Source organism: Octodon degus, unplaced genomic scaffold (genome assembly GCF_000260255.1).
Source record: "Octodon degus isolate 3935 unplaced genomic scaffold, OctDeg1.0 scaffold00022, whole genome shotgun sequence".
Classification (NCBI taxonomy): Eukaryota; Metazoa; Chordata; class Mammalia; order Rodentia; family Octodontidae; genus Octodon; species Octodon degus.
The window spans coordinates 15954717-15971301 of NW_004524598.1; the positions used below are offsets into that span (position 1 = coordinate 15954717).

A 16585-nucleotide genomic window follows, 5' to 3' on the forward strand; every position below is an offset into this window, starting at 1 on the left:
TCTTTCACAAATGCCCTTAGAAGACATTTTGAAAAATCCATGGTAGATACAGCTGTTCTGTGCCCTCCCGCAGGAAGGCAGGCAGGCTCGCGAAGGCTCGCAAACACATCAGGACGTGCCCTCACGGCCTTGGCAGCACTGGGTGATTTCCGCCGCTTCCCCAGAGTCAGAATGACATTTTGAATCGATTTACAACATTGCGGTGGCTACAACAGCTCAACTAAAGAAAATATTAATCAATAATGATGATAGCATTCCTGTTTAGTTCATTTCAATTGCAGTGATTATGTATTTTCATGTTTATAATTTGCTTTTGAGCATTGCTAGCAGGCTGATAAGAAAATAAGTACTAATTAACAAGTACTGTGAGCTGCCCTTGAAATAGCACCACTAGGAATCCACGCTTTCCTTCTCAGTGTAACCTAGGAGTGAATGCCCTGCAGAAGACTCATGAACATTTGAAAATGAATTAAGCAGAAGCAGGTGCAAGCCATGAGTGTGATCCCTAGTATCATAAAAGTAAATGAAAGCCCTCAAGTCCAGCACAGTTAGGCCAATAGAAATCAAATGAATAGTAAAATATGATTTTTTTTTCATTAAATTTTAAAAACTCAAACTCGGTTTCCTGTTGCTGGAAGTGTGGGGCCAAGCGTACTCTTGGGGCTGGCTACAGAGATGCGCGTTGGCACAGACTTCGCCAACAATTTTAATTTTCAAGTTAAAATTGAAAATTCATGCGCTCTTTGTCCCGACGCCACCACTCCTGAGTTACTACTTGCTGTAGCATTGTGGGTAATGACCTCCATGTTCGCTCAAAGGCTGTGTCACCTTTCCGTTTTCTCAGTATTGATTGGTTTGGTTCATTCTCTGTCTTACATTTTTGTTAGAAGTGAGAGAAAGTGACTGCTTCCACCTTTCTCATGGCTGCTTTCAAAATAAGTAGACCACAGTTGCTTCTCTAGGGAATTTTCTCAAGGCGAAAGCTTAGAAATGAGGATATTGTATCCTCTGCTTGCATTTTGGTCTTTTAAACTAAGGTCACTTCGTTGACAGCTCCGGTCTCTTAGGAAAGCTTTTCCTTCCCAGTGCATTAAAAATCACAGAAATAGGTTTCAGTTGATGTTTAGTTCATTGTTCCCTTTGAAGTATCTTTCTTGTTGATTTATACCGTGAGGACTACTGAGTTAGGTCTAATGGTGTATGTACTTTTGTAGAAATATCAGAAATAATCCAGATTCTTAAAATGTTTCTCAGAGTGCTTTCATTGTTCATTGATGTTTTTATTGATATTTGAGCAATGGATATAGATAGTTCTAAGTGACACCACTTGTCCTGTCCATATTTCCAAATTTCGCATAATGACTTTGGTGACTGTTTCAAGATGACTGTTGATGGAAGGAGTGCCCGCCATTTCTTTCCCCACTGTTTGCTGTCTTTGCTTGTATTTCTTTCTTCCTAAGTTGAAAAAATAATATGGAAACATTGACATTTTACTGTAAGAACTTTCCCAAAGCTCTTACTGTCTTAAACAGCTATTCTTAAAAGCCTATTAATGTATTTGTTCTCAGGTGTAGATGTTGTATATGATTTAAAAATACATAATTGAAGTTCACAGAAAGTTTTTAACTCTTAACATTAAAAAATAAGTTCTCAGACTATTGAAAATATGCTGTGGGAATAGGAAGGGCAGAATGAGTATTAGGAGCTTGACTGTGAGAAGTCTAACTGGCTTTGCTAACTACGTGAAAAAGTTGTTCTCATTATTTAAAAATGAGAAGTTTTAAGATACCTAAAATTTCCCCTATCATTTGCCTTTGGGGTTTTCAGCCTTTTGGATAGAGCTGGTTAGCAATGACTAGTACAGTTTGCCTTTCTAATTCTGTAACCAAAAGACCTATGGGACAGAGAAAGGAAGACCGCGCTTGAGTTTCTTCTCCATCAGTTGCCGGCTCTGTCATGATCAGGACCATACACTTTACCTGTATGAGCTTTAAAATTGCAAAATCACCAAGTATTTGAAGGATTAAGGTGAAAATCATGCAGTGGTCTATATTTTCTATATATCACAGACAGTTAAAATTGATAGTTTATTTTAATGGAATCTTGACTTTGTGACTCTGGCATTAATGTATGAATGCTGGTGGTCTGACATACTGGTTGGGCTACGTATGACTGCGAAGTCTTCTGAGGAAACCAGGCTATAGAATGCTTGTCTGAGGTCAGTTGCTAGTCAGTGACAAGGCAGTGCTAATGTGCGCGCGTCCTTTCTGATGGCTTACACCATAACCATGCAGCAGGACATTGAGCGGGTGGGAACAAAGCAAAAATGATCACCTTGTGAGATTCACACGATGAATATAATTATTAGGTATAGAAAAGATATACCAACAATAAAGAGGAAAGAATTTTGAAGGTTTTCCAATAAAGAAATGATATTTTAGGAGATAAGTATGTTTAATTTAATTTAAATATTATACAGTGTTTTGGTTACTTCTCTCTCATGGCTGAGACAAAATACCCAACACTATTCTTCAGGGAAGGTAAATTTGATGTAGCTCACAGTTTGTGGAGGTTTCCGTCCATAACCAGCTGGCTCCAGCACCGGGTGGCGTGGCACAGGGCAGCAGAAGACAGCAGGAGCAGCAGGAGGAAAGGGCGGAGCCGGCGTCTCCTGATGCTGTGGGCGGGCCGCCCTGCCACACGGAGCGGGTGAGCGCTCCGGCCACCTCTGCCGCGCTCCTTGCGCACAGGCTGAGGATGGTTACGGGGGAGCACCCTGCTCCCTGCCGAGTGCTTATTTAAACGTCTAAACTTCAAGTTGATAGTGTGTCAGCTTACACATGATACATGCATGTATTGCAATATTACATGATACCCCACTAATGAGCATAATTTTTGTTTGTATTTAAAAGAAAATAAAAATGTTAGCCACTCCCCTTCCACTCTCCAGAAATGGCTGATTTTTGAGTGTGTGAGAAAAGCACTTTGGAGGCAGTTTTCTAATCTTTTATTCTACATAAGTCCACAAAGTTAGCGGAACTGAGATTTGCTCTAGCAAGAACTGGACCGCGGATAATACGAAGGCGTGGCAAGTGCGGGGGCAGGCGTGTGCTGCTGAGGACACCACGCGGGCAGCTTTGCAGGATGATGGAGGCTCTTCAGGAGCGCCGCCCGCAGTCCAGACCCGGGAAGCTGTCTGTGCCGGACAGGAACATGCAGCGGAGCGCTGTTCAGAGGACGGAAACTAACCGCGTGGCGTGCGGGTGGCCTGAGGAAGCGGGGTGGCGAGGGAGCTCGGCGCCTCTCTACAAGAACTAGGTTTGAATTTTGTACAAGAGAGCAGCATTTTCATTTCTATTCCAAAGAAACGTTGAGAAAGTTATGTAATGAGCAGAAATAGAAAGAAGAGCCGAGTTAGTCAATATGAAATAATCATTTTAAAGTACAGAAAGGACACTCAGACCTTCCCTTTCTGAAACTAGATCATTCTGAGGAAAGTGACAATGCCTGCTGCAGTGCAGGTAGTTGGCAAATGCTTCAAAGGAAACTTGACTCTGCCACGTAGGTCAGCGTGTAGCATCATAGTGCATAATTTGTTTGGTGACACAGCGAGCCATTTGCCAGGCCTTATCTCAGGAGCGATTAAAATCCATCATTCTCTGAACATCTCAGGCTCCCTCGTGTTGCAATGTTCACTCCTAATTTGGCAAAGGTCTGCGGCAATAGGCTTATACAAGGCAGAAAAACTTCATATGTAGATACAAAGTAGGTATGTAAATATTATGTGCTTATTTATGCATATTTCTCTTTAGGAAGTAAGATAGTGATAGGAGACATTGGCAAGAGATCAGGCAAAAAGAGAAGAATTGAAGGTGTATGCTGTCCTTAGTATATTATTTCCTCGTTACTTCCTGACTGCTCTGTCTAAGGACTAGATGAGTAGTCACAGGCAGAGTTCTAGGCCCAGCCCCATCACTTCCTGGACTTCTGCCTTGTCTCAGACAGGTGCCTTTGTGTTTCCAGCCCACAGTCTCCTGATCTGTCGAATGAAAGGACTGTCAGACGAGCTCCACAGGATCTGCTGGAGCTGCTTCAAGGGCCACCTGGAAGATGAAGGGGGCCTTTGGCCAGCTTTCCCTTTCAAACAGCAGCTTTGCTTTTAGTTGTTGGATTGAGGCTGTTATAAGATTTTGACAAAAGATCCTGTCACTTTTAAAAGTTTGGAAGTCACTGAACTAGATGCTTCGCACAGGCCTGCCTGGCTCCAAAACAGTTCCCACATCTGTACAAGGGAGATAAGTGCAGCTCCCTTGCTGAGGTTGTCCAGGGTGAGCAAGGCATTCCGTGTGGAGTGGCGCCTGTGGGACACATTCACGTGTTAGCCACGCTCACCCCTCCCGACATGTCCCACACCAGTAAGGTTTGTAATGCCTAAGACTTGTACTTTGGGCATGAAATGATAGCCTGAAAACTGCCTAATCCATATAGTTTGTATCAACAATACTATAAAAATGCCTAGACAATATTCATGAAAGTTCAATGTATTTTATTTCTAGTTTTTGTACTTTTGTCCTGCTACAGCTAAAAGTCTTATTGCATATCAGATTTTGAAAATAATTGTGATGGTACATTTATGAACGTTAACGTGCCGGTGTGTTCTAGGCTTGCCAGTCTGTGGGAAAGTGACATCAGCGTCCACTCTTTGACCCTGCCCTCTGCGACCTGCCTGGAGCTGCTGCTGATACTGTCGAGAAGCAATGCCATGCTGCCTCCGTCCCTGCGCCAGATGAACTCCTTCCAGGTAACTGAAGGGCTCCGTTAGTAGTGTGCTCTCTGTTTTACTTGTAATTGTTTTAATAAGTCCTGTTTTCCACGAAAGGGGGGTAGCCCACCGACACGTGGTTTCAGGTGGTGGTAGTGGTGACAGTATGTGCAGATGTCTCTTTTCGACAAGTGAACACGTGGGGGTTCAGAAGCCACAGCTCTCTAACTCCAGGGCTGCCATCTCTCAGTCCCCATCTCCGGCCTGTGAGCACATTGTTCAAGAGATCTAGCGCCTCGGCAAAGACACTTGTACCTGTACCCCTTGGCTCCTCCCAGCTCTGCCCCAGGACAGGATTGTTCAGCCATTTTTAGTGGCTTTGCTGCTGTTATCTTATAGTAAAATTGCCAGTTGAGGCATTAACCTGGAGGATATCCTTCCTGCTCCCGGCACTGTCTCTCTGTCTCTTCTCAGCCTTTCTCGCAGAATTCCCCACCCGGATGTTTAACTGCACTGGTACAACTCAGTGCGGCTGATATAAACTGGCCAATAGGAAGATTCTCTCCCTGGAGGTAGCTAATCATCACACGTGGTGGCAAATGAGAATTAAGATGTTACTTAATACTTCAGTTGTGGCCCTACAGCTATTGAAGGTAACTGAACACATATGTGACTGTCTCAGTTACTCTTCTCTCATTGCTGGGACAAATACCCAACACCGAAAATGAAGGAAGGAAAGGTTTCTTTAGCTCAGTTACTGCAGGCCTCAGTCCATACTTGGCTGGCTCCAAGGCAGACTGGCACATGACAGAGAGCATCCAGATCATGGTGGTGGAACAACAGCATTGGCAACAGAGAGAGAATCTGTCTCTGTCTCTTACATTGAATTCAGGCTCTCTGCCCCAGGCTGGGGGAAGTACACACACCCAGGATCCCAGCAGGACTAAGACCCATAATCCCAGTGGATCATGAGTTAAACTCTAGAAGTCCATGCCTCATGACTGCATGAGGCTTTGGGGGGACAGCTAGACAAACCGTAACAGTGACCTAGGACAATGGAACAACGTACACAGATGCTGGAGGGAAGACCCATGCATTCCTGAGCAATTAGGAAACATGGTTCGCTCTGGCTCTGGAAGGGTGCTAGTGTGGTCTGAGGGTAACTTCAGGAGCAGTATGTTATTTGCTGTGCCTCTGTTACGTGATAAAACAAAAACCAGATTTTCTTACAAGTTGTGTCTCAAAAAATCAAGAAAAACCGCCCCAAACCCAATGATAGCCATATTCTTACAGAAACTTGTTACATTGTCCTTGTGATTTGCTTCTACTTCAGAGTATTGTTCACCGATGCAGTATTCCTGGCCATCGCATTCCTGTTTGTGTTTGTTGTTGCCTGTCAACTTTAACCTGGGGCTGTAAAGAACACCTCCTCATTTATAGGAGAGGAAACTGAGGTCCAAAAAGATGGAACGTGTTGGCCAGGGAACACCTTGGTGGCTAGAGACCAGGCCGGTCTCGCTAGACCTGCCCAGGCGCAGTCTACCTGCTGGGCTGTGGAAGGGGTAGAAGGTGAATATGGACAGAAGCGCCCTGTATGTGCTGGGTGTCTGCACACACTTTTATTTTTATTTTTTCTAAAAAATAATATATAAAACTTGTGTGCTGATTTGAACTAGAAATGATTCAAATCTGCAGTATGAGCAAATAACATACACTGCTCCTGAAGCACCTTCAGACCACACTGGCCGCCTTCCAGAGGCAGAGCCAGCCCGTGCTTCCTAATTTCTCAGGGATGCGTGGGTCTGCCCCCCAGCATCTGTGTACTTGCATTGTTCCGTTGTCCTAAGTCACAGATGTGTTCACTTACCTTCAGCAGTATAGAAAGCTTGTGTACTGCTTTGAACTAGAAATGATTCATATGTGTATTATGAGTCCATGTTTCTTCTGAGTTTTGCTCAGTGGTTGAACATTGAGTAACATAAAAGATTATATGTGACCACAAACTTTTACGAGTGAGATATAAGAAACTTCTCAGTGGATGGCATTTTTTGTTTCCTTCCCTCTCTTGTGTACTGTGTGAAGTTGTTACACCATCATCCGTAAGTGAGCAGCAAGAGAAACGCCTTGGATTCCGGGGTGTCTCGGGGCGAATGGAGCAGTTTTCCCTGTGTGACATGAATCAAGAATAATTTTATTGTATAGTAACCCGAATAAAAGTCTTAAAAAGATTAAAGGTGAAAGAGAAATCTAAACCAAGTGTGAGGGATTTGAGAGGAGGGCCAACCTGTGTTTCTTTTCCAGAGACAGAGGGGTTTTTTCCTGTTTTAGGAAGTCATCGTGGTCCTGTGGAACAAGGTGCGTGAGCGTCTGGCCTGCTATTGGGGGCATTAGCGTGTTCTCCTCATTGTTAATCAGAGGAGCTCTGAGCTTTAATTGATAAAAGTCCCTTGTCCCTCTCTCAGTGATTACGCTTCATCTGGTCTCTGTCTGTTTGCTGAATGTTACTGTCAGAAACACACGTACTCACCTGACTTCAAAAGGACAGAGAAGCTGCACAGAGTCGTAGGAATAGCGTCTCCGGAAGTCTTGTCAGCTCCATTACTCCTGAAAAGATGTGTTCTTATCAGGAGATTCGCGGACGTGGCTTTTCTGTATAGAGCTTCGCTTCAGATACAGGATCAGGGCAAGTGCAGACGGTGTCTGTCAGGCTGAGACGGAGAGGCGGTGCCTTTTCCTCTCTGGAACATCGGCTCAGTTATTACACCTGCGGGGCGTGGGGCCACTAAGGTTGTCCATATTTGAAATTTATTTTTGGTTGGTGACTAGCTTTCATGCATATATTTTTACAGCCATTTTGGCAGGAGCTGTAAAGTAGTAGAATGACATATGTTACAGCCAGCATCTTTACTTCTCCAGTTCACTTTCTTTCCAGCCCGAACAGTCACTGAGCAGCACCTCTCTGTAAAACTGTTATGTTAGGATTCAGATAAAACTCCTGCGGGGATTATCATGGCCAAGTCCTGAAAGGGAAGGCCTTATCTTATTAATTAGAGTGATTAACTATCTGAAATTCTGCCTTCTTAAATTACATTGTAACATTTCTCTCAGGGCAACAGGGATCTCTTCTGGGGATAGTGGCATAATTGTAGGCTCTACTCTGTTTCAGCACCATAACATCCCTAGTGTGATTTTCAGCGAGCTGTGGACTTTAGTTGAGAACCACTGCCGTGTTGCGAAGCACATACCTGCTGTAGTTGTGCGGGCCGAAGATCAGGCATGGATTTAAACGTTCTTCACATCACTCCCTACGTGAAATTCTGCCATGGCCTTCTAGCACAATGCGAGTAAAATCCAGACCTTCCATGGCCTGCAGGGCGGGCGGCCTCTACCCTCCGTCCTCTGACCCTGTCTCTTACACCTTCCCCCTCTCAGTCAGAGTACTCTGCTCACACTGACAGGCTTGCTTCTCCCTGAGACCGGAAGCTGGTGCTGGTCAGTGCTTTGCGCTCTAGGCTTTCCTGCTGGGCTCCTCCTTGTCTCCAGGTCTCTCAGCTCAGGTCTCTGCACCCCAAAAGACCTGACTTGACACCCTCACTCCCTGCTTTCTCCCATCATCATGACTCTATAATCTAACCTTTTTTTTTTTGTTCTTAGCACTTTTCCCAGTTTGAAATGATTGTGTTCATTTATTTATTTATCTCTTTCCTCTACTAAAAGGGGAAATGTCCTTTTTTGGTTTTCCTACATGTAAATATAAATATAAATATAAAATATACAGCACCCAACTCCTGATTATCTTTGCCCACTGTAGACAAAGATTCAGCAAGAAAGAAAAAAGAGAGCACACTTGGGGTCCTGAGAGTGCCGGTGTTACTTCCTTCTCTGCTCCCCGAGAGGCCCATGTGGGTGTTGATTGAAAAGGGGGAATGTCTACTTCTGTTCAGTGTTGTATCTCTGGACCTTAGCGCCTTGATGTCGGAAGTGGTTACTAAATAGTAAATTGATAGATGGGATGCAAAGTAAAATGCAAATTAGCCTAGCCACAGGGTACTCTAGAAACCTAAAAGGAGGCTTGAGAATTTCCGGGGAATTGGCAGCAAGGGGCTAAAGAAAGAAGCAAAAGCCTTCACACCCTTTTTATCTCTGTACTGTGTACTGCATAAATGTCCTCCTCGTCTTCTGCTCCCCACCCCCCACTCACCTTCTGGCATGAAGCCAGACTTCCCAGCGACTATCAAGAGCCTTGAGGACCTTCTACGTGAGGGTCCCGGTGTTAGGTGAGAATGATGGAGAGGGGGGCTGGGAGTAGTTCATTTGTCCGGTAATCGGGCTGCTGCAGAAGAAATCAGACTGCAGACGGACCTGCTTAAGGTTGGGCAGACCCTGGCCGGAGGAGACCCTCACTCAGACCTTGGGGTCATCCACATGGGCCTCTAGGAAGCGGAAGAGGAAGTAACGCCGGCACCCCCAGGACCCCACGTGTGCTCTTTTTTCTTTCCTGCTGAATCTTTGGCCACTGTGGGCAAAGATAATCAGGAGTTGGGTGCTAGTCTTTATATTTAGGGAACCCAGTCTCAAAGGTAGCGATTACTGCTCTATTTTCAGTCTGTTCTCAAAACAGATTTCTGAGAATTGCCTCAGCAGTTTGGGTGTGAATAATGTTGCTGTCATCCTTCCTTTTTGCTCTCCAGGATGTTTTGTGGGTTGAGGAAACAGGGATTAGCAGGAGCCTGTTCTCTTCCCTGTCCTCCCTTCCTCTGCCTCCTTCCACAGTGGACTCTACGGTTCTACCATGCCCTAGAGAGGGCAGGAAGGACAAAAATGGACCGAAACCTGCACTAAGTGGGCGCTGAGCTGCCCCCTATGGCTTCCCAGGTTCCACCACACACGGCACTCTTCAGGCATTTCTGTCACTCCCCAAGGTGCTGATGTTGTAGGCAGAGCTGGCTACACCCCTGCCCTTCTGTAGCACCGGATAGGCAGGTCTGACGGAGGTACCCTGGCCTCAGCCTGTTGGCAGAGCAGGAGTGAGGTGTAGCCTACTAATTATGACTCTCATTTGTTTTTCATAAATTAACTTTCTCTTCCTGGTCCTTAAGGAAACATATACTTATGATAGGAAATGTGGTATATTTTTATCATTACTTCTTTTTCCACTTCTTGCTTATAAGCATAGGCTTTTAAAGTTGAATCAACTGTTTTCTAGCCTGTTTAAGTCTCCTGGCATTCTGGGCATGGTCAGTAACAAAGGTCTGATAGGGACCAGTGTGTTGCAGTCCGCTTTGTTACCTGGGACATGGTGTCCCTGTAGCGCAGTCGCTGTCACTCTGACGTAGGTGTGGGCAGGCCTGGAGGACAGATAAGTTTAATTCCAGGATGATATGGTTACAGTTCAGATTTCTGAGTAGTAGCTGACAGATTGTGATTGAGTAACTCTGGAATAAGAGCCCTAGAATACACAGTATACCAAACAACCAAAGTATTTCTAAGAAAGATTATTTAAGAACCAGACTGTAAGAAACATTTACATAATAGTAGAAGATACTCCTACCAAAGTAAAAAATGAAAACTTGATTTTCATAGTGATAAATCTTGTCATTAGTTCATGTAGTTCAGTTTGCTCTTCACTGTTCCATAACACAGTCTGACTACTGAATCATTGTCATGAAGATTGTTTCTTCTTCTCTGGTTTTTTGTTGTTGTCAAGATAGGATCTTTCTGTATAGTCTACACTGGCCTTGAACTCACAGAGTTCCTCCTGCCTCAGCCTTCAGAATGCTGGTTTTATTGGCATGCACTTGGGTTCTCCTTTTTTTTTTTTTTTTTTTTCAGAACTGGGGATTGAATTCAGGTCCTTGCATTTGCCAGGGAAGCACTTATTCCACTGAGCCATCTCCCCGGCCCTCCTTTTTTTTTTTTTTTTAAAGACAGTGTTTTTAAGACGGTCTACAGATTGTACAGGGTCTCACTACACAGATCAGACTTGTAATGATTCTCCTGTTTTCAGCCTCCCAAGCGTTGGGATTACAGGTGCACACCACCATGCCCAGTTTTCTCTTCTACTATAATTTCTACCCTTGGGACTCCGTCCTTTCTATAATGAGACTATTAGTTACCAATGTAGCTCCTTCTGCCATTCAAGGTCAACATCTCAGTGGCCCTTTTTCTCCTCCTGACAGCCTGTCTTGTGTGGGGCAACTGCTTGTGCTGATGCAGGACACTGCAGGTCTGGTCTTGTACCTGCCGCCACCCAGGGAGCTGAGGCCCCGGGCTAGTCTCTAGGGCGTGAATTCGTCATTTGTGCCATAAAGGAGCAGTGAGCAGTCTAGACACAGAGAGTTAATTTGTCCACCCCTATCTGTTGCCTGGTTTATTCACCCAGGCTGAATAATCTTTAAAAGAAATAGGACTTTATTCTTCTGAATGAACGCCTTAAAAGTGTTTAATTGAAGAAAAACATAGATAAAACCAGATTGTGTTTGTGTAGAGCGTGGAAGGGAGGTGCTCGGGTGTGCGTGCGTGTGTGTGTGTGTGTGTGTGTGTGTGTTCCAAGAGAACAAGTTGAAGTTGCAAGACAACCACAGCAAGCATTAAGAATATGGGGTTCGGGTGCTATTGGCTTTGGGTTTTCTGCCTGTGGGACCCGAGTCATCTCTCCAGGTAGAGACGGGAAAAGGAGAACACCATCAGCTGGGCCGCCTGTCAGGGGAGAGAGAAGAAACGTGCAGTGCCGCCATTGGCTTTGCCTCCTTCCTTCTGTTTCCTTTTCTGCCCTCCTGTAGGCTGCTTCCACTTTCAGTTTCATCCTTTCTTTTTGACTCTAGGTCCTGCTGAGCACTGAAACATTTGTAGCTTAGCAGTTTGCCAGGGGTTTTGTGTTTGGTTTTTATTTGTAAGTATCATAAATTAGCAAAAAGAATCTAAGATGTGAGCATCTACCACAGCAGCCAGCGTGGCAGATGGGTCACTAAAGGTGGATGTCACTGCCTAGGATGGCACGTGTCTAATCCCAGGGCATGGACGGCTGAGGCAAGAGGAGCACCAACCGTTCAAGTCAGAAGTTATTTTCTTTTATAGAAAAATTATTTCTCCGAATTACTTTAGGCTGAGGCCATGAGCTACTGCCATCCTCTCTTCTACACAGAGGGATGGATAGATTACGCAGATGTTGGCAACAGGACGTTGGGTCCTGTTTAGTTTCTGCAGGGAAGTGAGAAGGCTTAGGTGTAGAGGGAAAGATGGAACGAGCGGGGAGTTGTCATTGTGTTTCCTTTCCTCTCCCTGCATTGCTATAAAAAGCTCGTGTGTACCCAGACACAGTGAGATGGTGATTTGTGACAATATGAGGCTTTGAACAAGACTGTTTCTGGGTCCCCGAGCCTCCTGCTTTGGAGGTGGGGATGGGGCAGTGAGCACACAGACATGTGCGGCTGGTAACCCTAACTGGAGGACTTCATTCTGAGCCCCCTGCCCCCCACCAAATGTTCAGACAAGTGGCTTCCAGGTAATGGGTGTTTCTTCCTTGAAAAGACACCTAAAGGTAAATTTGTGTCGGTGGAAGCGAAGCAGTATCAAGATGGGAATGACTGAACTCGCTTTGTTCATGATGAGAGCTGCTGCATTGTTCTTGGAGCCTTTCTGGCTAGAGGGGGACACAGTCTGGGAAGGACGCCAGCCTTCAAGGGGATGATAGATTGGAAGGTGAAACTGTTCTAAGCCTCAGTTGAGAGCCTCTCACAAGCTCTCCCTGCAGTGACTGATTGCTTTAGCAACATGAGCAGATTTAGAACACAAAAAGTGTTGAGAGACAAGGCTACAGGAATCATAAGGCTCAAGATTGACGAGATTTTACTGTCTTTTGGGGCCTTGTTCTTGGAGACCTCATAAGCAATGCCTTGGAGTAAGCCCTGAGCGGAGGTGGACCGTGGTCTGTACGCTGGTTGTCCTGAGGGCCAGCCGGTGCGGCTGTGAGGCAGGAGGTGGGCAGTGTGGCCAGCCAGAGCCTGGCGTTTGGCTCACGGCACACAGGAGGCCCCAGGCTCCTGGAGAGCACACGGGATCCTGCCGTCACATTTCCTTCACAGGTTGACTTGAGTCTGGAAAATAAGGTTCTGCTCTCTCTTAGTTTCTTTTTCATCATTGAAAATCAATACCTCAGGGCATAAAAGCAATTTTGTGTTAAAGGTGTGTTGTTGTGGGAATATAATACTCATGTTTATTCATTAGAATAATTCTGATGAATTGTTAATTTTAATCTTATGGGTTTTATTATATTAAATAATAAAGACTTAGCAGGAAAAATATCCAAAAAATGAAGTATTGAACTTTTAATATTTATTGAGTTTATTAAAAAGCATCAAAATTTTCAACATTGGCTGTTTCTTTAGTATATGAACTCTGAAAAGATGACAAGGAAAATAAGTTCCTTTATGAATTACAATGAAAATACCAATAGAACTCTGCAACAGGAATAATCTTTGCTTCAGTGGTCACACCCGAGGCAGTCTTCACGTGTGACGGCTGCGCGCTCCATGCCTGTGTCTCTTACTGACAGCGCATGTGCTTAGCTTTCCTCTCCAGTGTGGCAGGCTGTTCCAGTGTGTCACCGCTCTTGTCTTCCTCTCTTGTCAAGAGCTTCCTACTATATTGTGTAACAGGCACTTAGGGGGAAAATGAGATATCAATAAAATATCAACTATGTGATGAGTGCTTACAGTACACATCAACATTTTCACATCGGCTGTTTAGTTGCTTATAAAGCCTAAAAGATAACATCAAAAATATAAACCTACATGAACTACAATGTAAATACAAAGAAGCCTACCACAGAAATCATCTTTGCTTCAACTGTCACACTCACGGCGGTTTTCATATATGACAGCTACATGTTGCATGTGTAAGTAGCACTTACATGTGTGTTTTGTTTTCCTGTCCTTTTTTGTAGAGCACAATTGGCATCTTTTTTTTGTTTTCCTGTTATTAAAGTAGGTCTTTGTGATGCTGTACCTGCCTGTTCACCTGTCAGCTTATCAGTGGGCACCACAACTCTATTACATAGTTTCCTGGATCAAAACATTTTGTTTTTCTTCTGCTATATGTGATGTCTTATGAGCTCCAGCCCCAGTCCACTAAGAAAATTTTTCTTGCCAACTTGTTAGCTTAGCAGACTAAAGCGCCTGCTTAGGCCGAGCGCAGCAGCCAGGGCTCCGTCTCCAGTGTGCTGTGCCGGCCCCACTTGCAGGGTGCGCTGAGACCACAGTTGAGACTGGGTATGGTGGCATGCGCCTGTAATCCCAGCACTTGGGAGGCTGAAAACAGGAGAATCACTACGAGTCTGATCTACGTATTTGAGATCCTGTAGACCCTGTAGACCTTTTCCTAAATACCGGGGAAAAAGAAAAAAAAAAAAAAACAAGAAAGAAAGAAAATCTCTCTGATGTTTTTGCACTTGTTATTTTCTTTATAAACTGTCAAACTATTTATGCCACACTTGTGTAGGTTCCAGCACAACCACTGGCCAACATTGTATTTCAGGTGACATCATAGTTGTGCATAACTCATCAACAGCATGTACTCCACCTTTGGTTCTGTTGTAAAAAGTAATCATCTCAGATTTCAGTTTTTTTGAGGTTTCAGTACAGTTGGAAACAATATGAGTCACTCCCCTCCTTTTGTTCAACTGTAAATGCCACCACAAAATGCCGCAGCACCCTAATGATGATTGATGCTTCCAAAGTCCTTAGACAGGGAAGTTATGTGAGCTGCCTACCTTCTCTCAGTTCAGCCATGAACAACAACAGCACTCTAATGTTATTCAGGCTTAGGGTTAGACCTGGTGGCTGAGGTCCAGGATAAATTTCTAAATAATGTGTCTTTGCATTTACCAGGGGATATATTTTTATACTGTATTTTGAAGGCTTTTTTTGGCATAGACTGTCTAAAACCACAGCAACCATGAAATGCAAGATGTTCATTAATAGTCATTATTTCCGATGGCATATACATTGCTTCACATTTTGAACCAAAAGTCGCACCAAAACAATGAGTGGAGAGCAGGCAGATTATCAGTTTACTTTTTCTTTTGGAGCAGGTGGTTTTGTCAGCAAAGCTCAGGTGATTTTGAAGCAAACCAAATCTCCTCAGTATCATTGTTATTCTAGGAACCTCAAGCCCACACCCACAAGTCTTTTGTAGCCACAGGTCTGTTACATTCCTAGGATGACCATGAGAAAACCCTGCTAAATACAGCAGACCTATGAGTGCTTTCGCTTCAGCTACTGAAGTATCATTCATACTGAAGACATTTTTTATTTTGATTATTGGTGTATATGGAATGTTTCACTTGTGTTTTCCTGCCTTGTCTTTGTTGTCCACGATTGACTTTGCTATTCTAGATCTTTTCTGGTTCCAAATAAATTTTAGTAACAATTTCTCTAGGTCGGGGAGGTATGTTGGTGGTAGTTTGATAGGGATTGCATTAAATCAGTACAGCAATTTTGGGAGTATGGCCATCTTCACAATGTTGGTTCTTCCTACCCAGGAGCAGGGAATATCTTTCCATTTTCTGAAATCCTTTATGATCTCTTTTTTCAGAGTACTGTGATTTTTCTTGACAAGATCTTTAACTTCTTTGGTTAGATTAATTCCAAGGTATTTCATTTTCTGCGGTGCTACTGTAAAAGGTATTGTTTCTCTAATTTCCCTCTTAGTGTGTTTGTTATTTGTGTAGAGGAATGCTATTGACTTTTCGGTATTAACTATGTATCCTGCTGTGCTAGTGAATTTGTGTATCAATTCTAGTAGCTTCTTGGTGGAGTTTTTTGGGTTGTGCAAGTAAAGTATCATGTCATCTGCAAATAATGATAATTTAACTCCTTCTTTACCTATTCTTCTTCCTTTTATTTATCTCTCTTGTCTAATGGCTCTAGCTAATGATTCCAGAAATATATTGAACAGGAGTGGTGATAGAGGGCATCCTTGTCTTGTACCAGATCTAAGAGTAAAAGATTTCAGTTCATCCTTATTTAGAATTATGTTAGCTATTGGGTTGTCATAGATGGCTTTTATCAGATTGGAGTAGAGACCTTCTATTCCAATTTTTTGTAGGACTTTGAACCTGATTGAGTATTGGACTTTGTCAAAAGCCATTTCTGCATCAATTGAGATGATCATGTGGTTTTTCAATTTGGCTCTATTGATATAATGTATTACATTTATACATTTGTGTATATTGAACCATCCTTGCATCCTTAGGATGAATCCTACCTGGTCATGGTGTATAATCTTGATGATTTGCTGTATTCTATTTGCTAGGATTTTATTGAGGATTTTAGCACCTATGTTCATGAAGGAGATTAGCCTGTAGTTCTCTTTTTTTTAGTTGCTTCTTTCCCTGGTTTTGGTATCAGTATAATACTTGCCTCCAAGAATGATTTTCGGAGGACTGCTTCCTTTTCAGTTTCATGGAAGAGTTTGAGTATAGGGAGTATATCTTCTGTAAATTTCTTGTAGAATTCAGCTGTGACTCCATCTGGACCTGGACTTTTCTTTGTCAGTAGGTTTTTTTTTTTTTTTATTACATTTTGTATTTCATTGGCTGTTATTGGGTTATTGAGAGTTGTTATATCTTCTTGGTTCAGTTTTGGTTCTCAAAGTAGCTATTGACAATCTTCTGAGTTTCCACTAGGTCTGTGGTGATTAAAGCCTTTTCATTCCTTATTGCTTGTATTTGAATTTTTTCTATCCTCTTTTTGATGAGGTTAGTTAGGGGCTTGCCAATTTTATTTAATCTTTCAAAGAACCAGCTTTTTGATTTGTTAATTC

At 43.4% G+C, this 16585-nt stretch overlaps 1 protein-coding gene across 1 annotated transcript in view; it reads left to right on the forward strand.

Moving 5' to 3' along the window:
- The window catches only part of Ube3d (ubiquitin protein ligase E3D), a 164349-nt gene that overhangs the window by 86816 nt on the left and 60948 nt on the right, over window positions 1-16585 (forward strand). The window contains exon 10 of the mRNA XM_023711935.1: window positions 4663-4801. Within this exon, the coding sequence (XP_023567703.1) occupies window positions 4663-4801 (139 nt within the window). The remainder of the gene's footprint in view (window positions 1-4662; window positions 4802-16585) is intronic.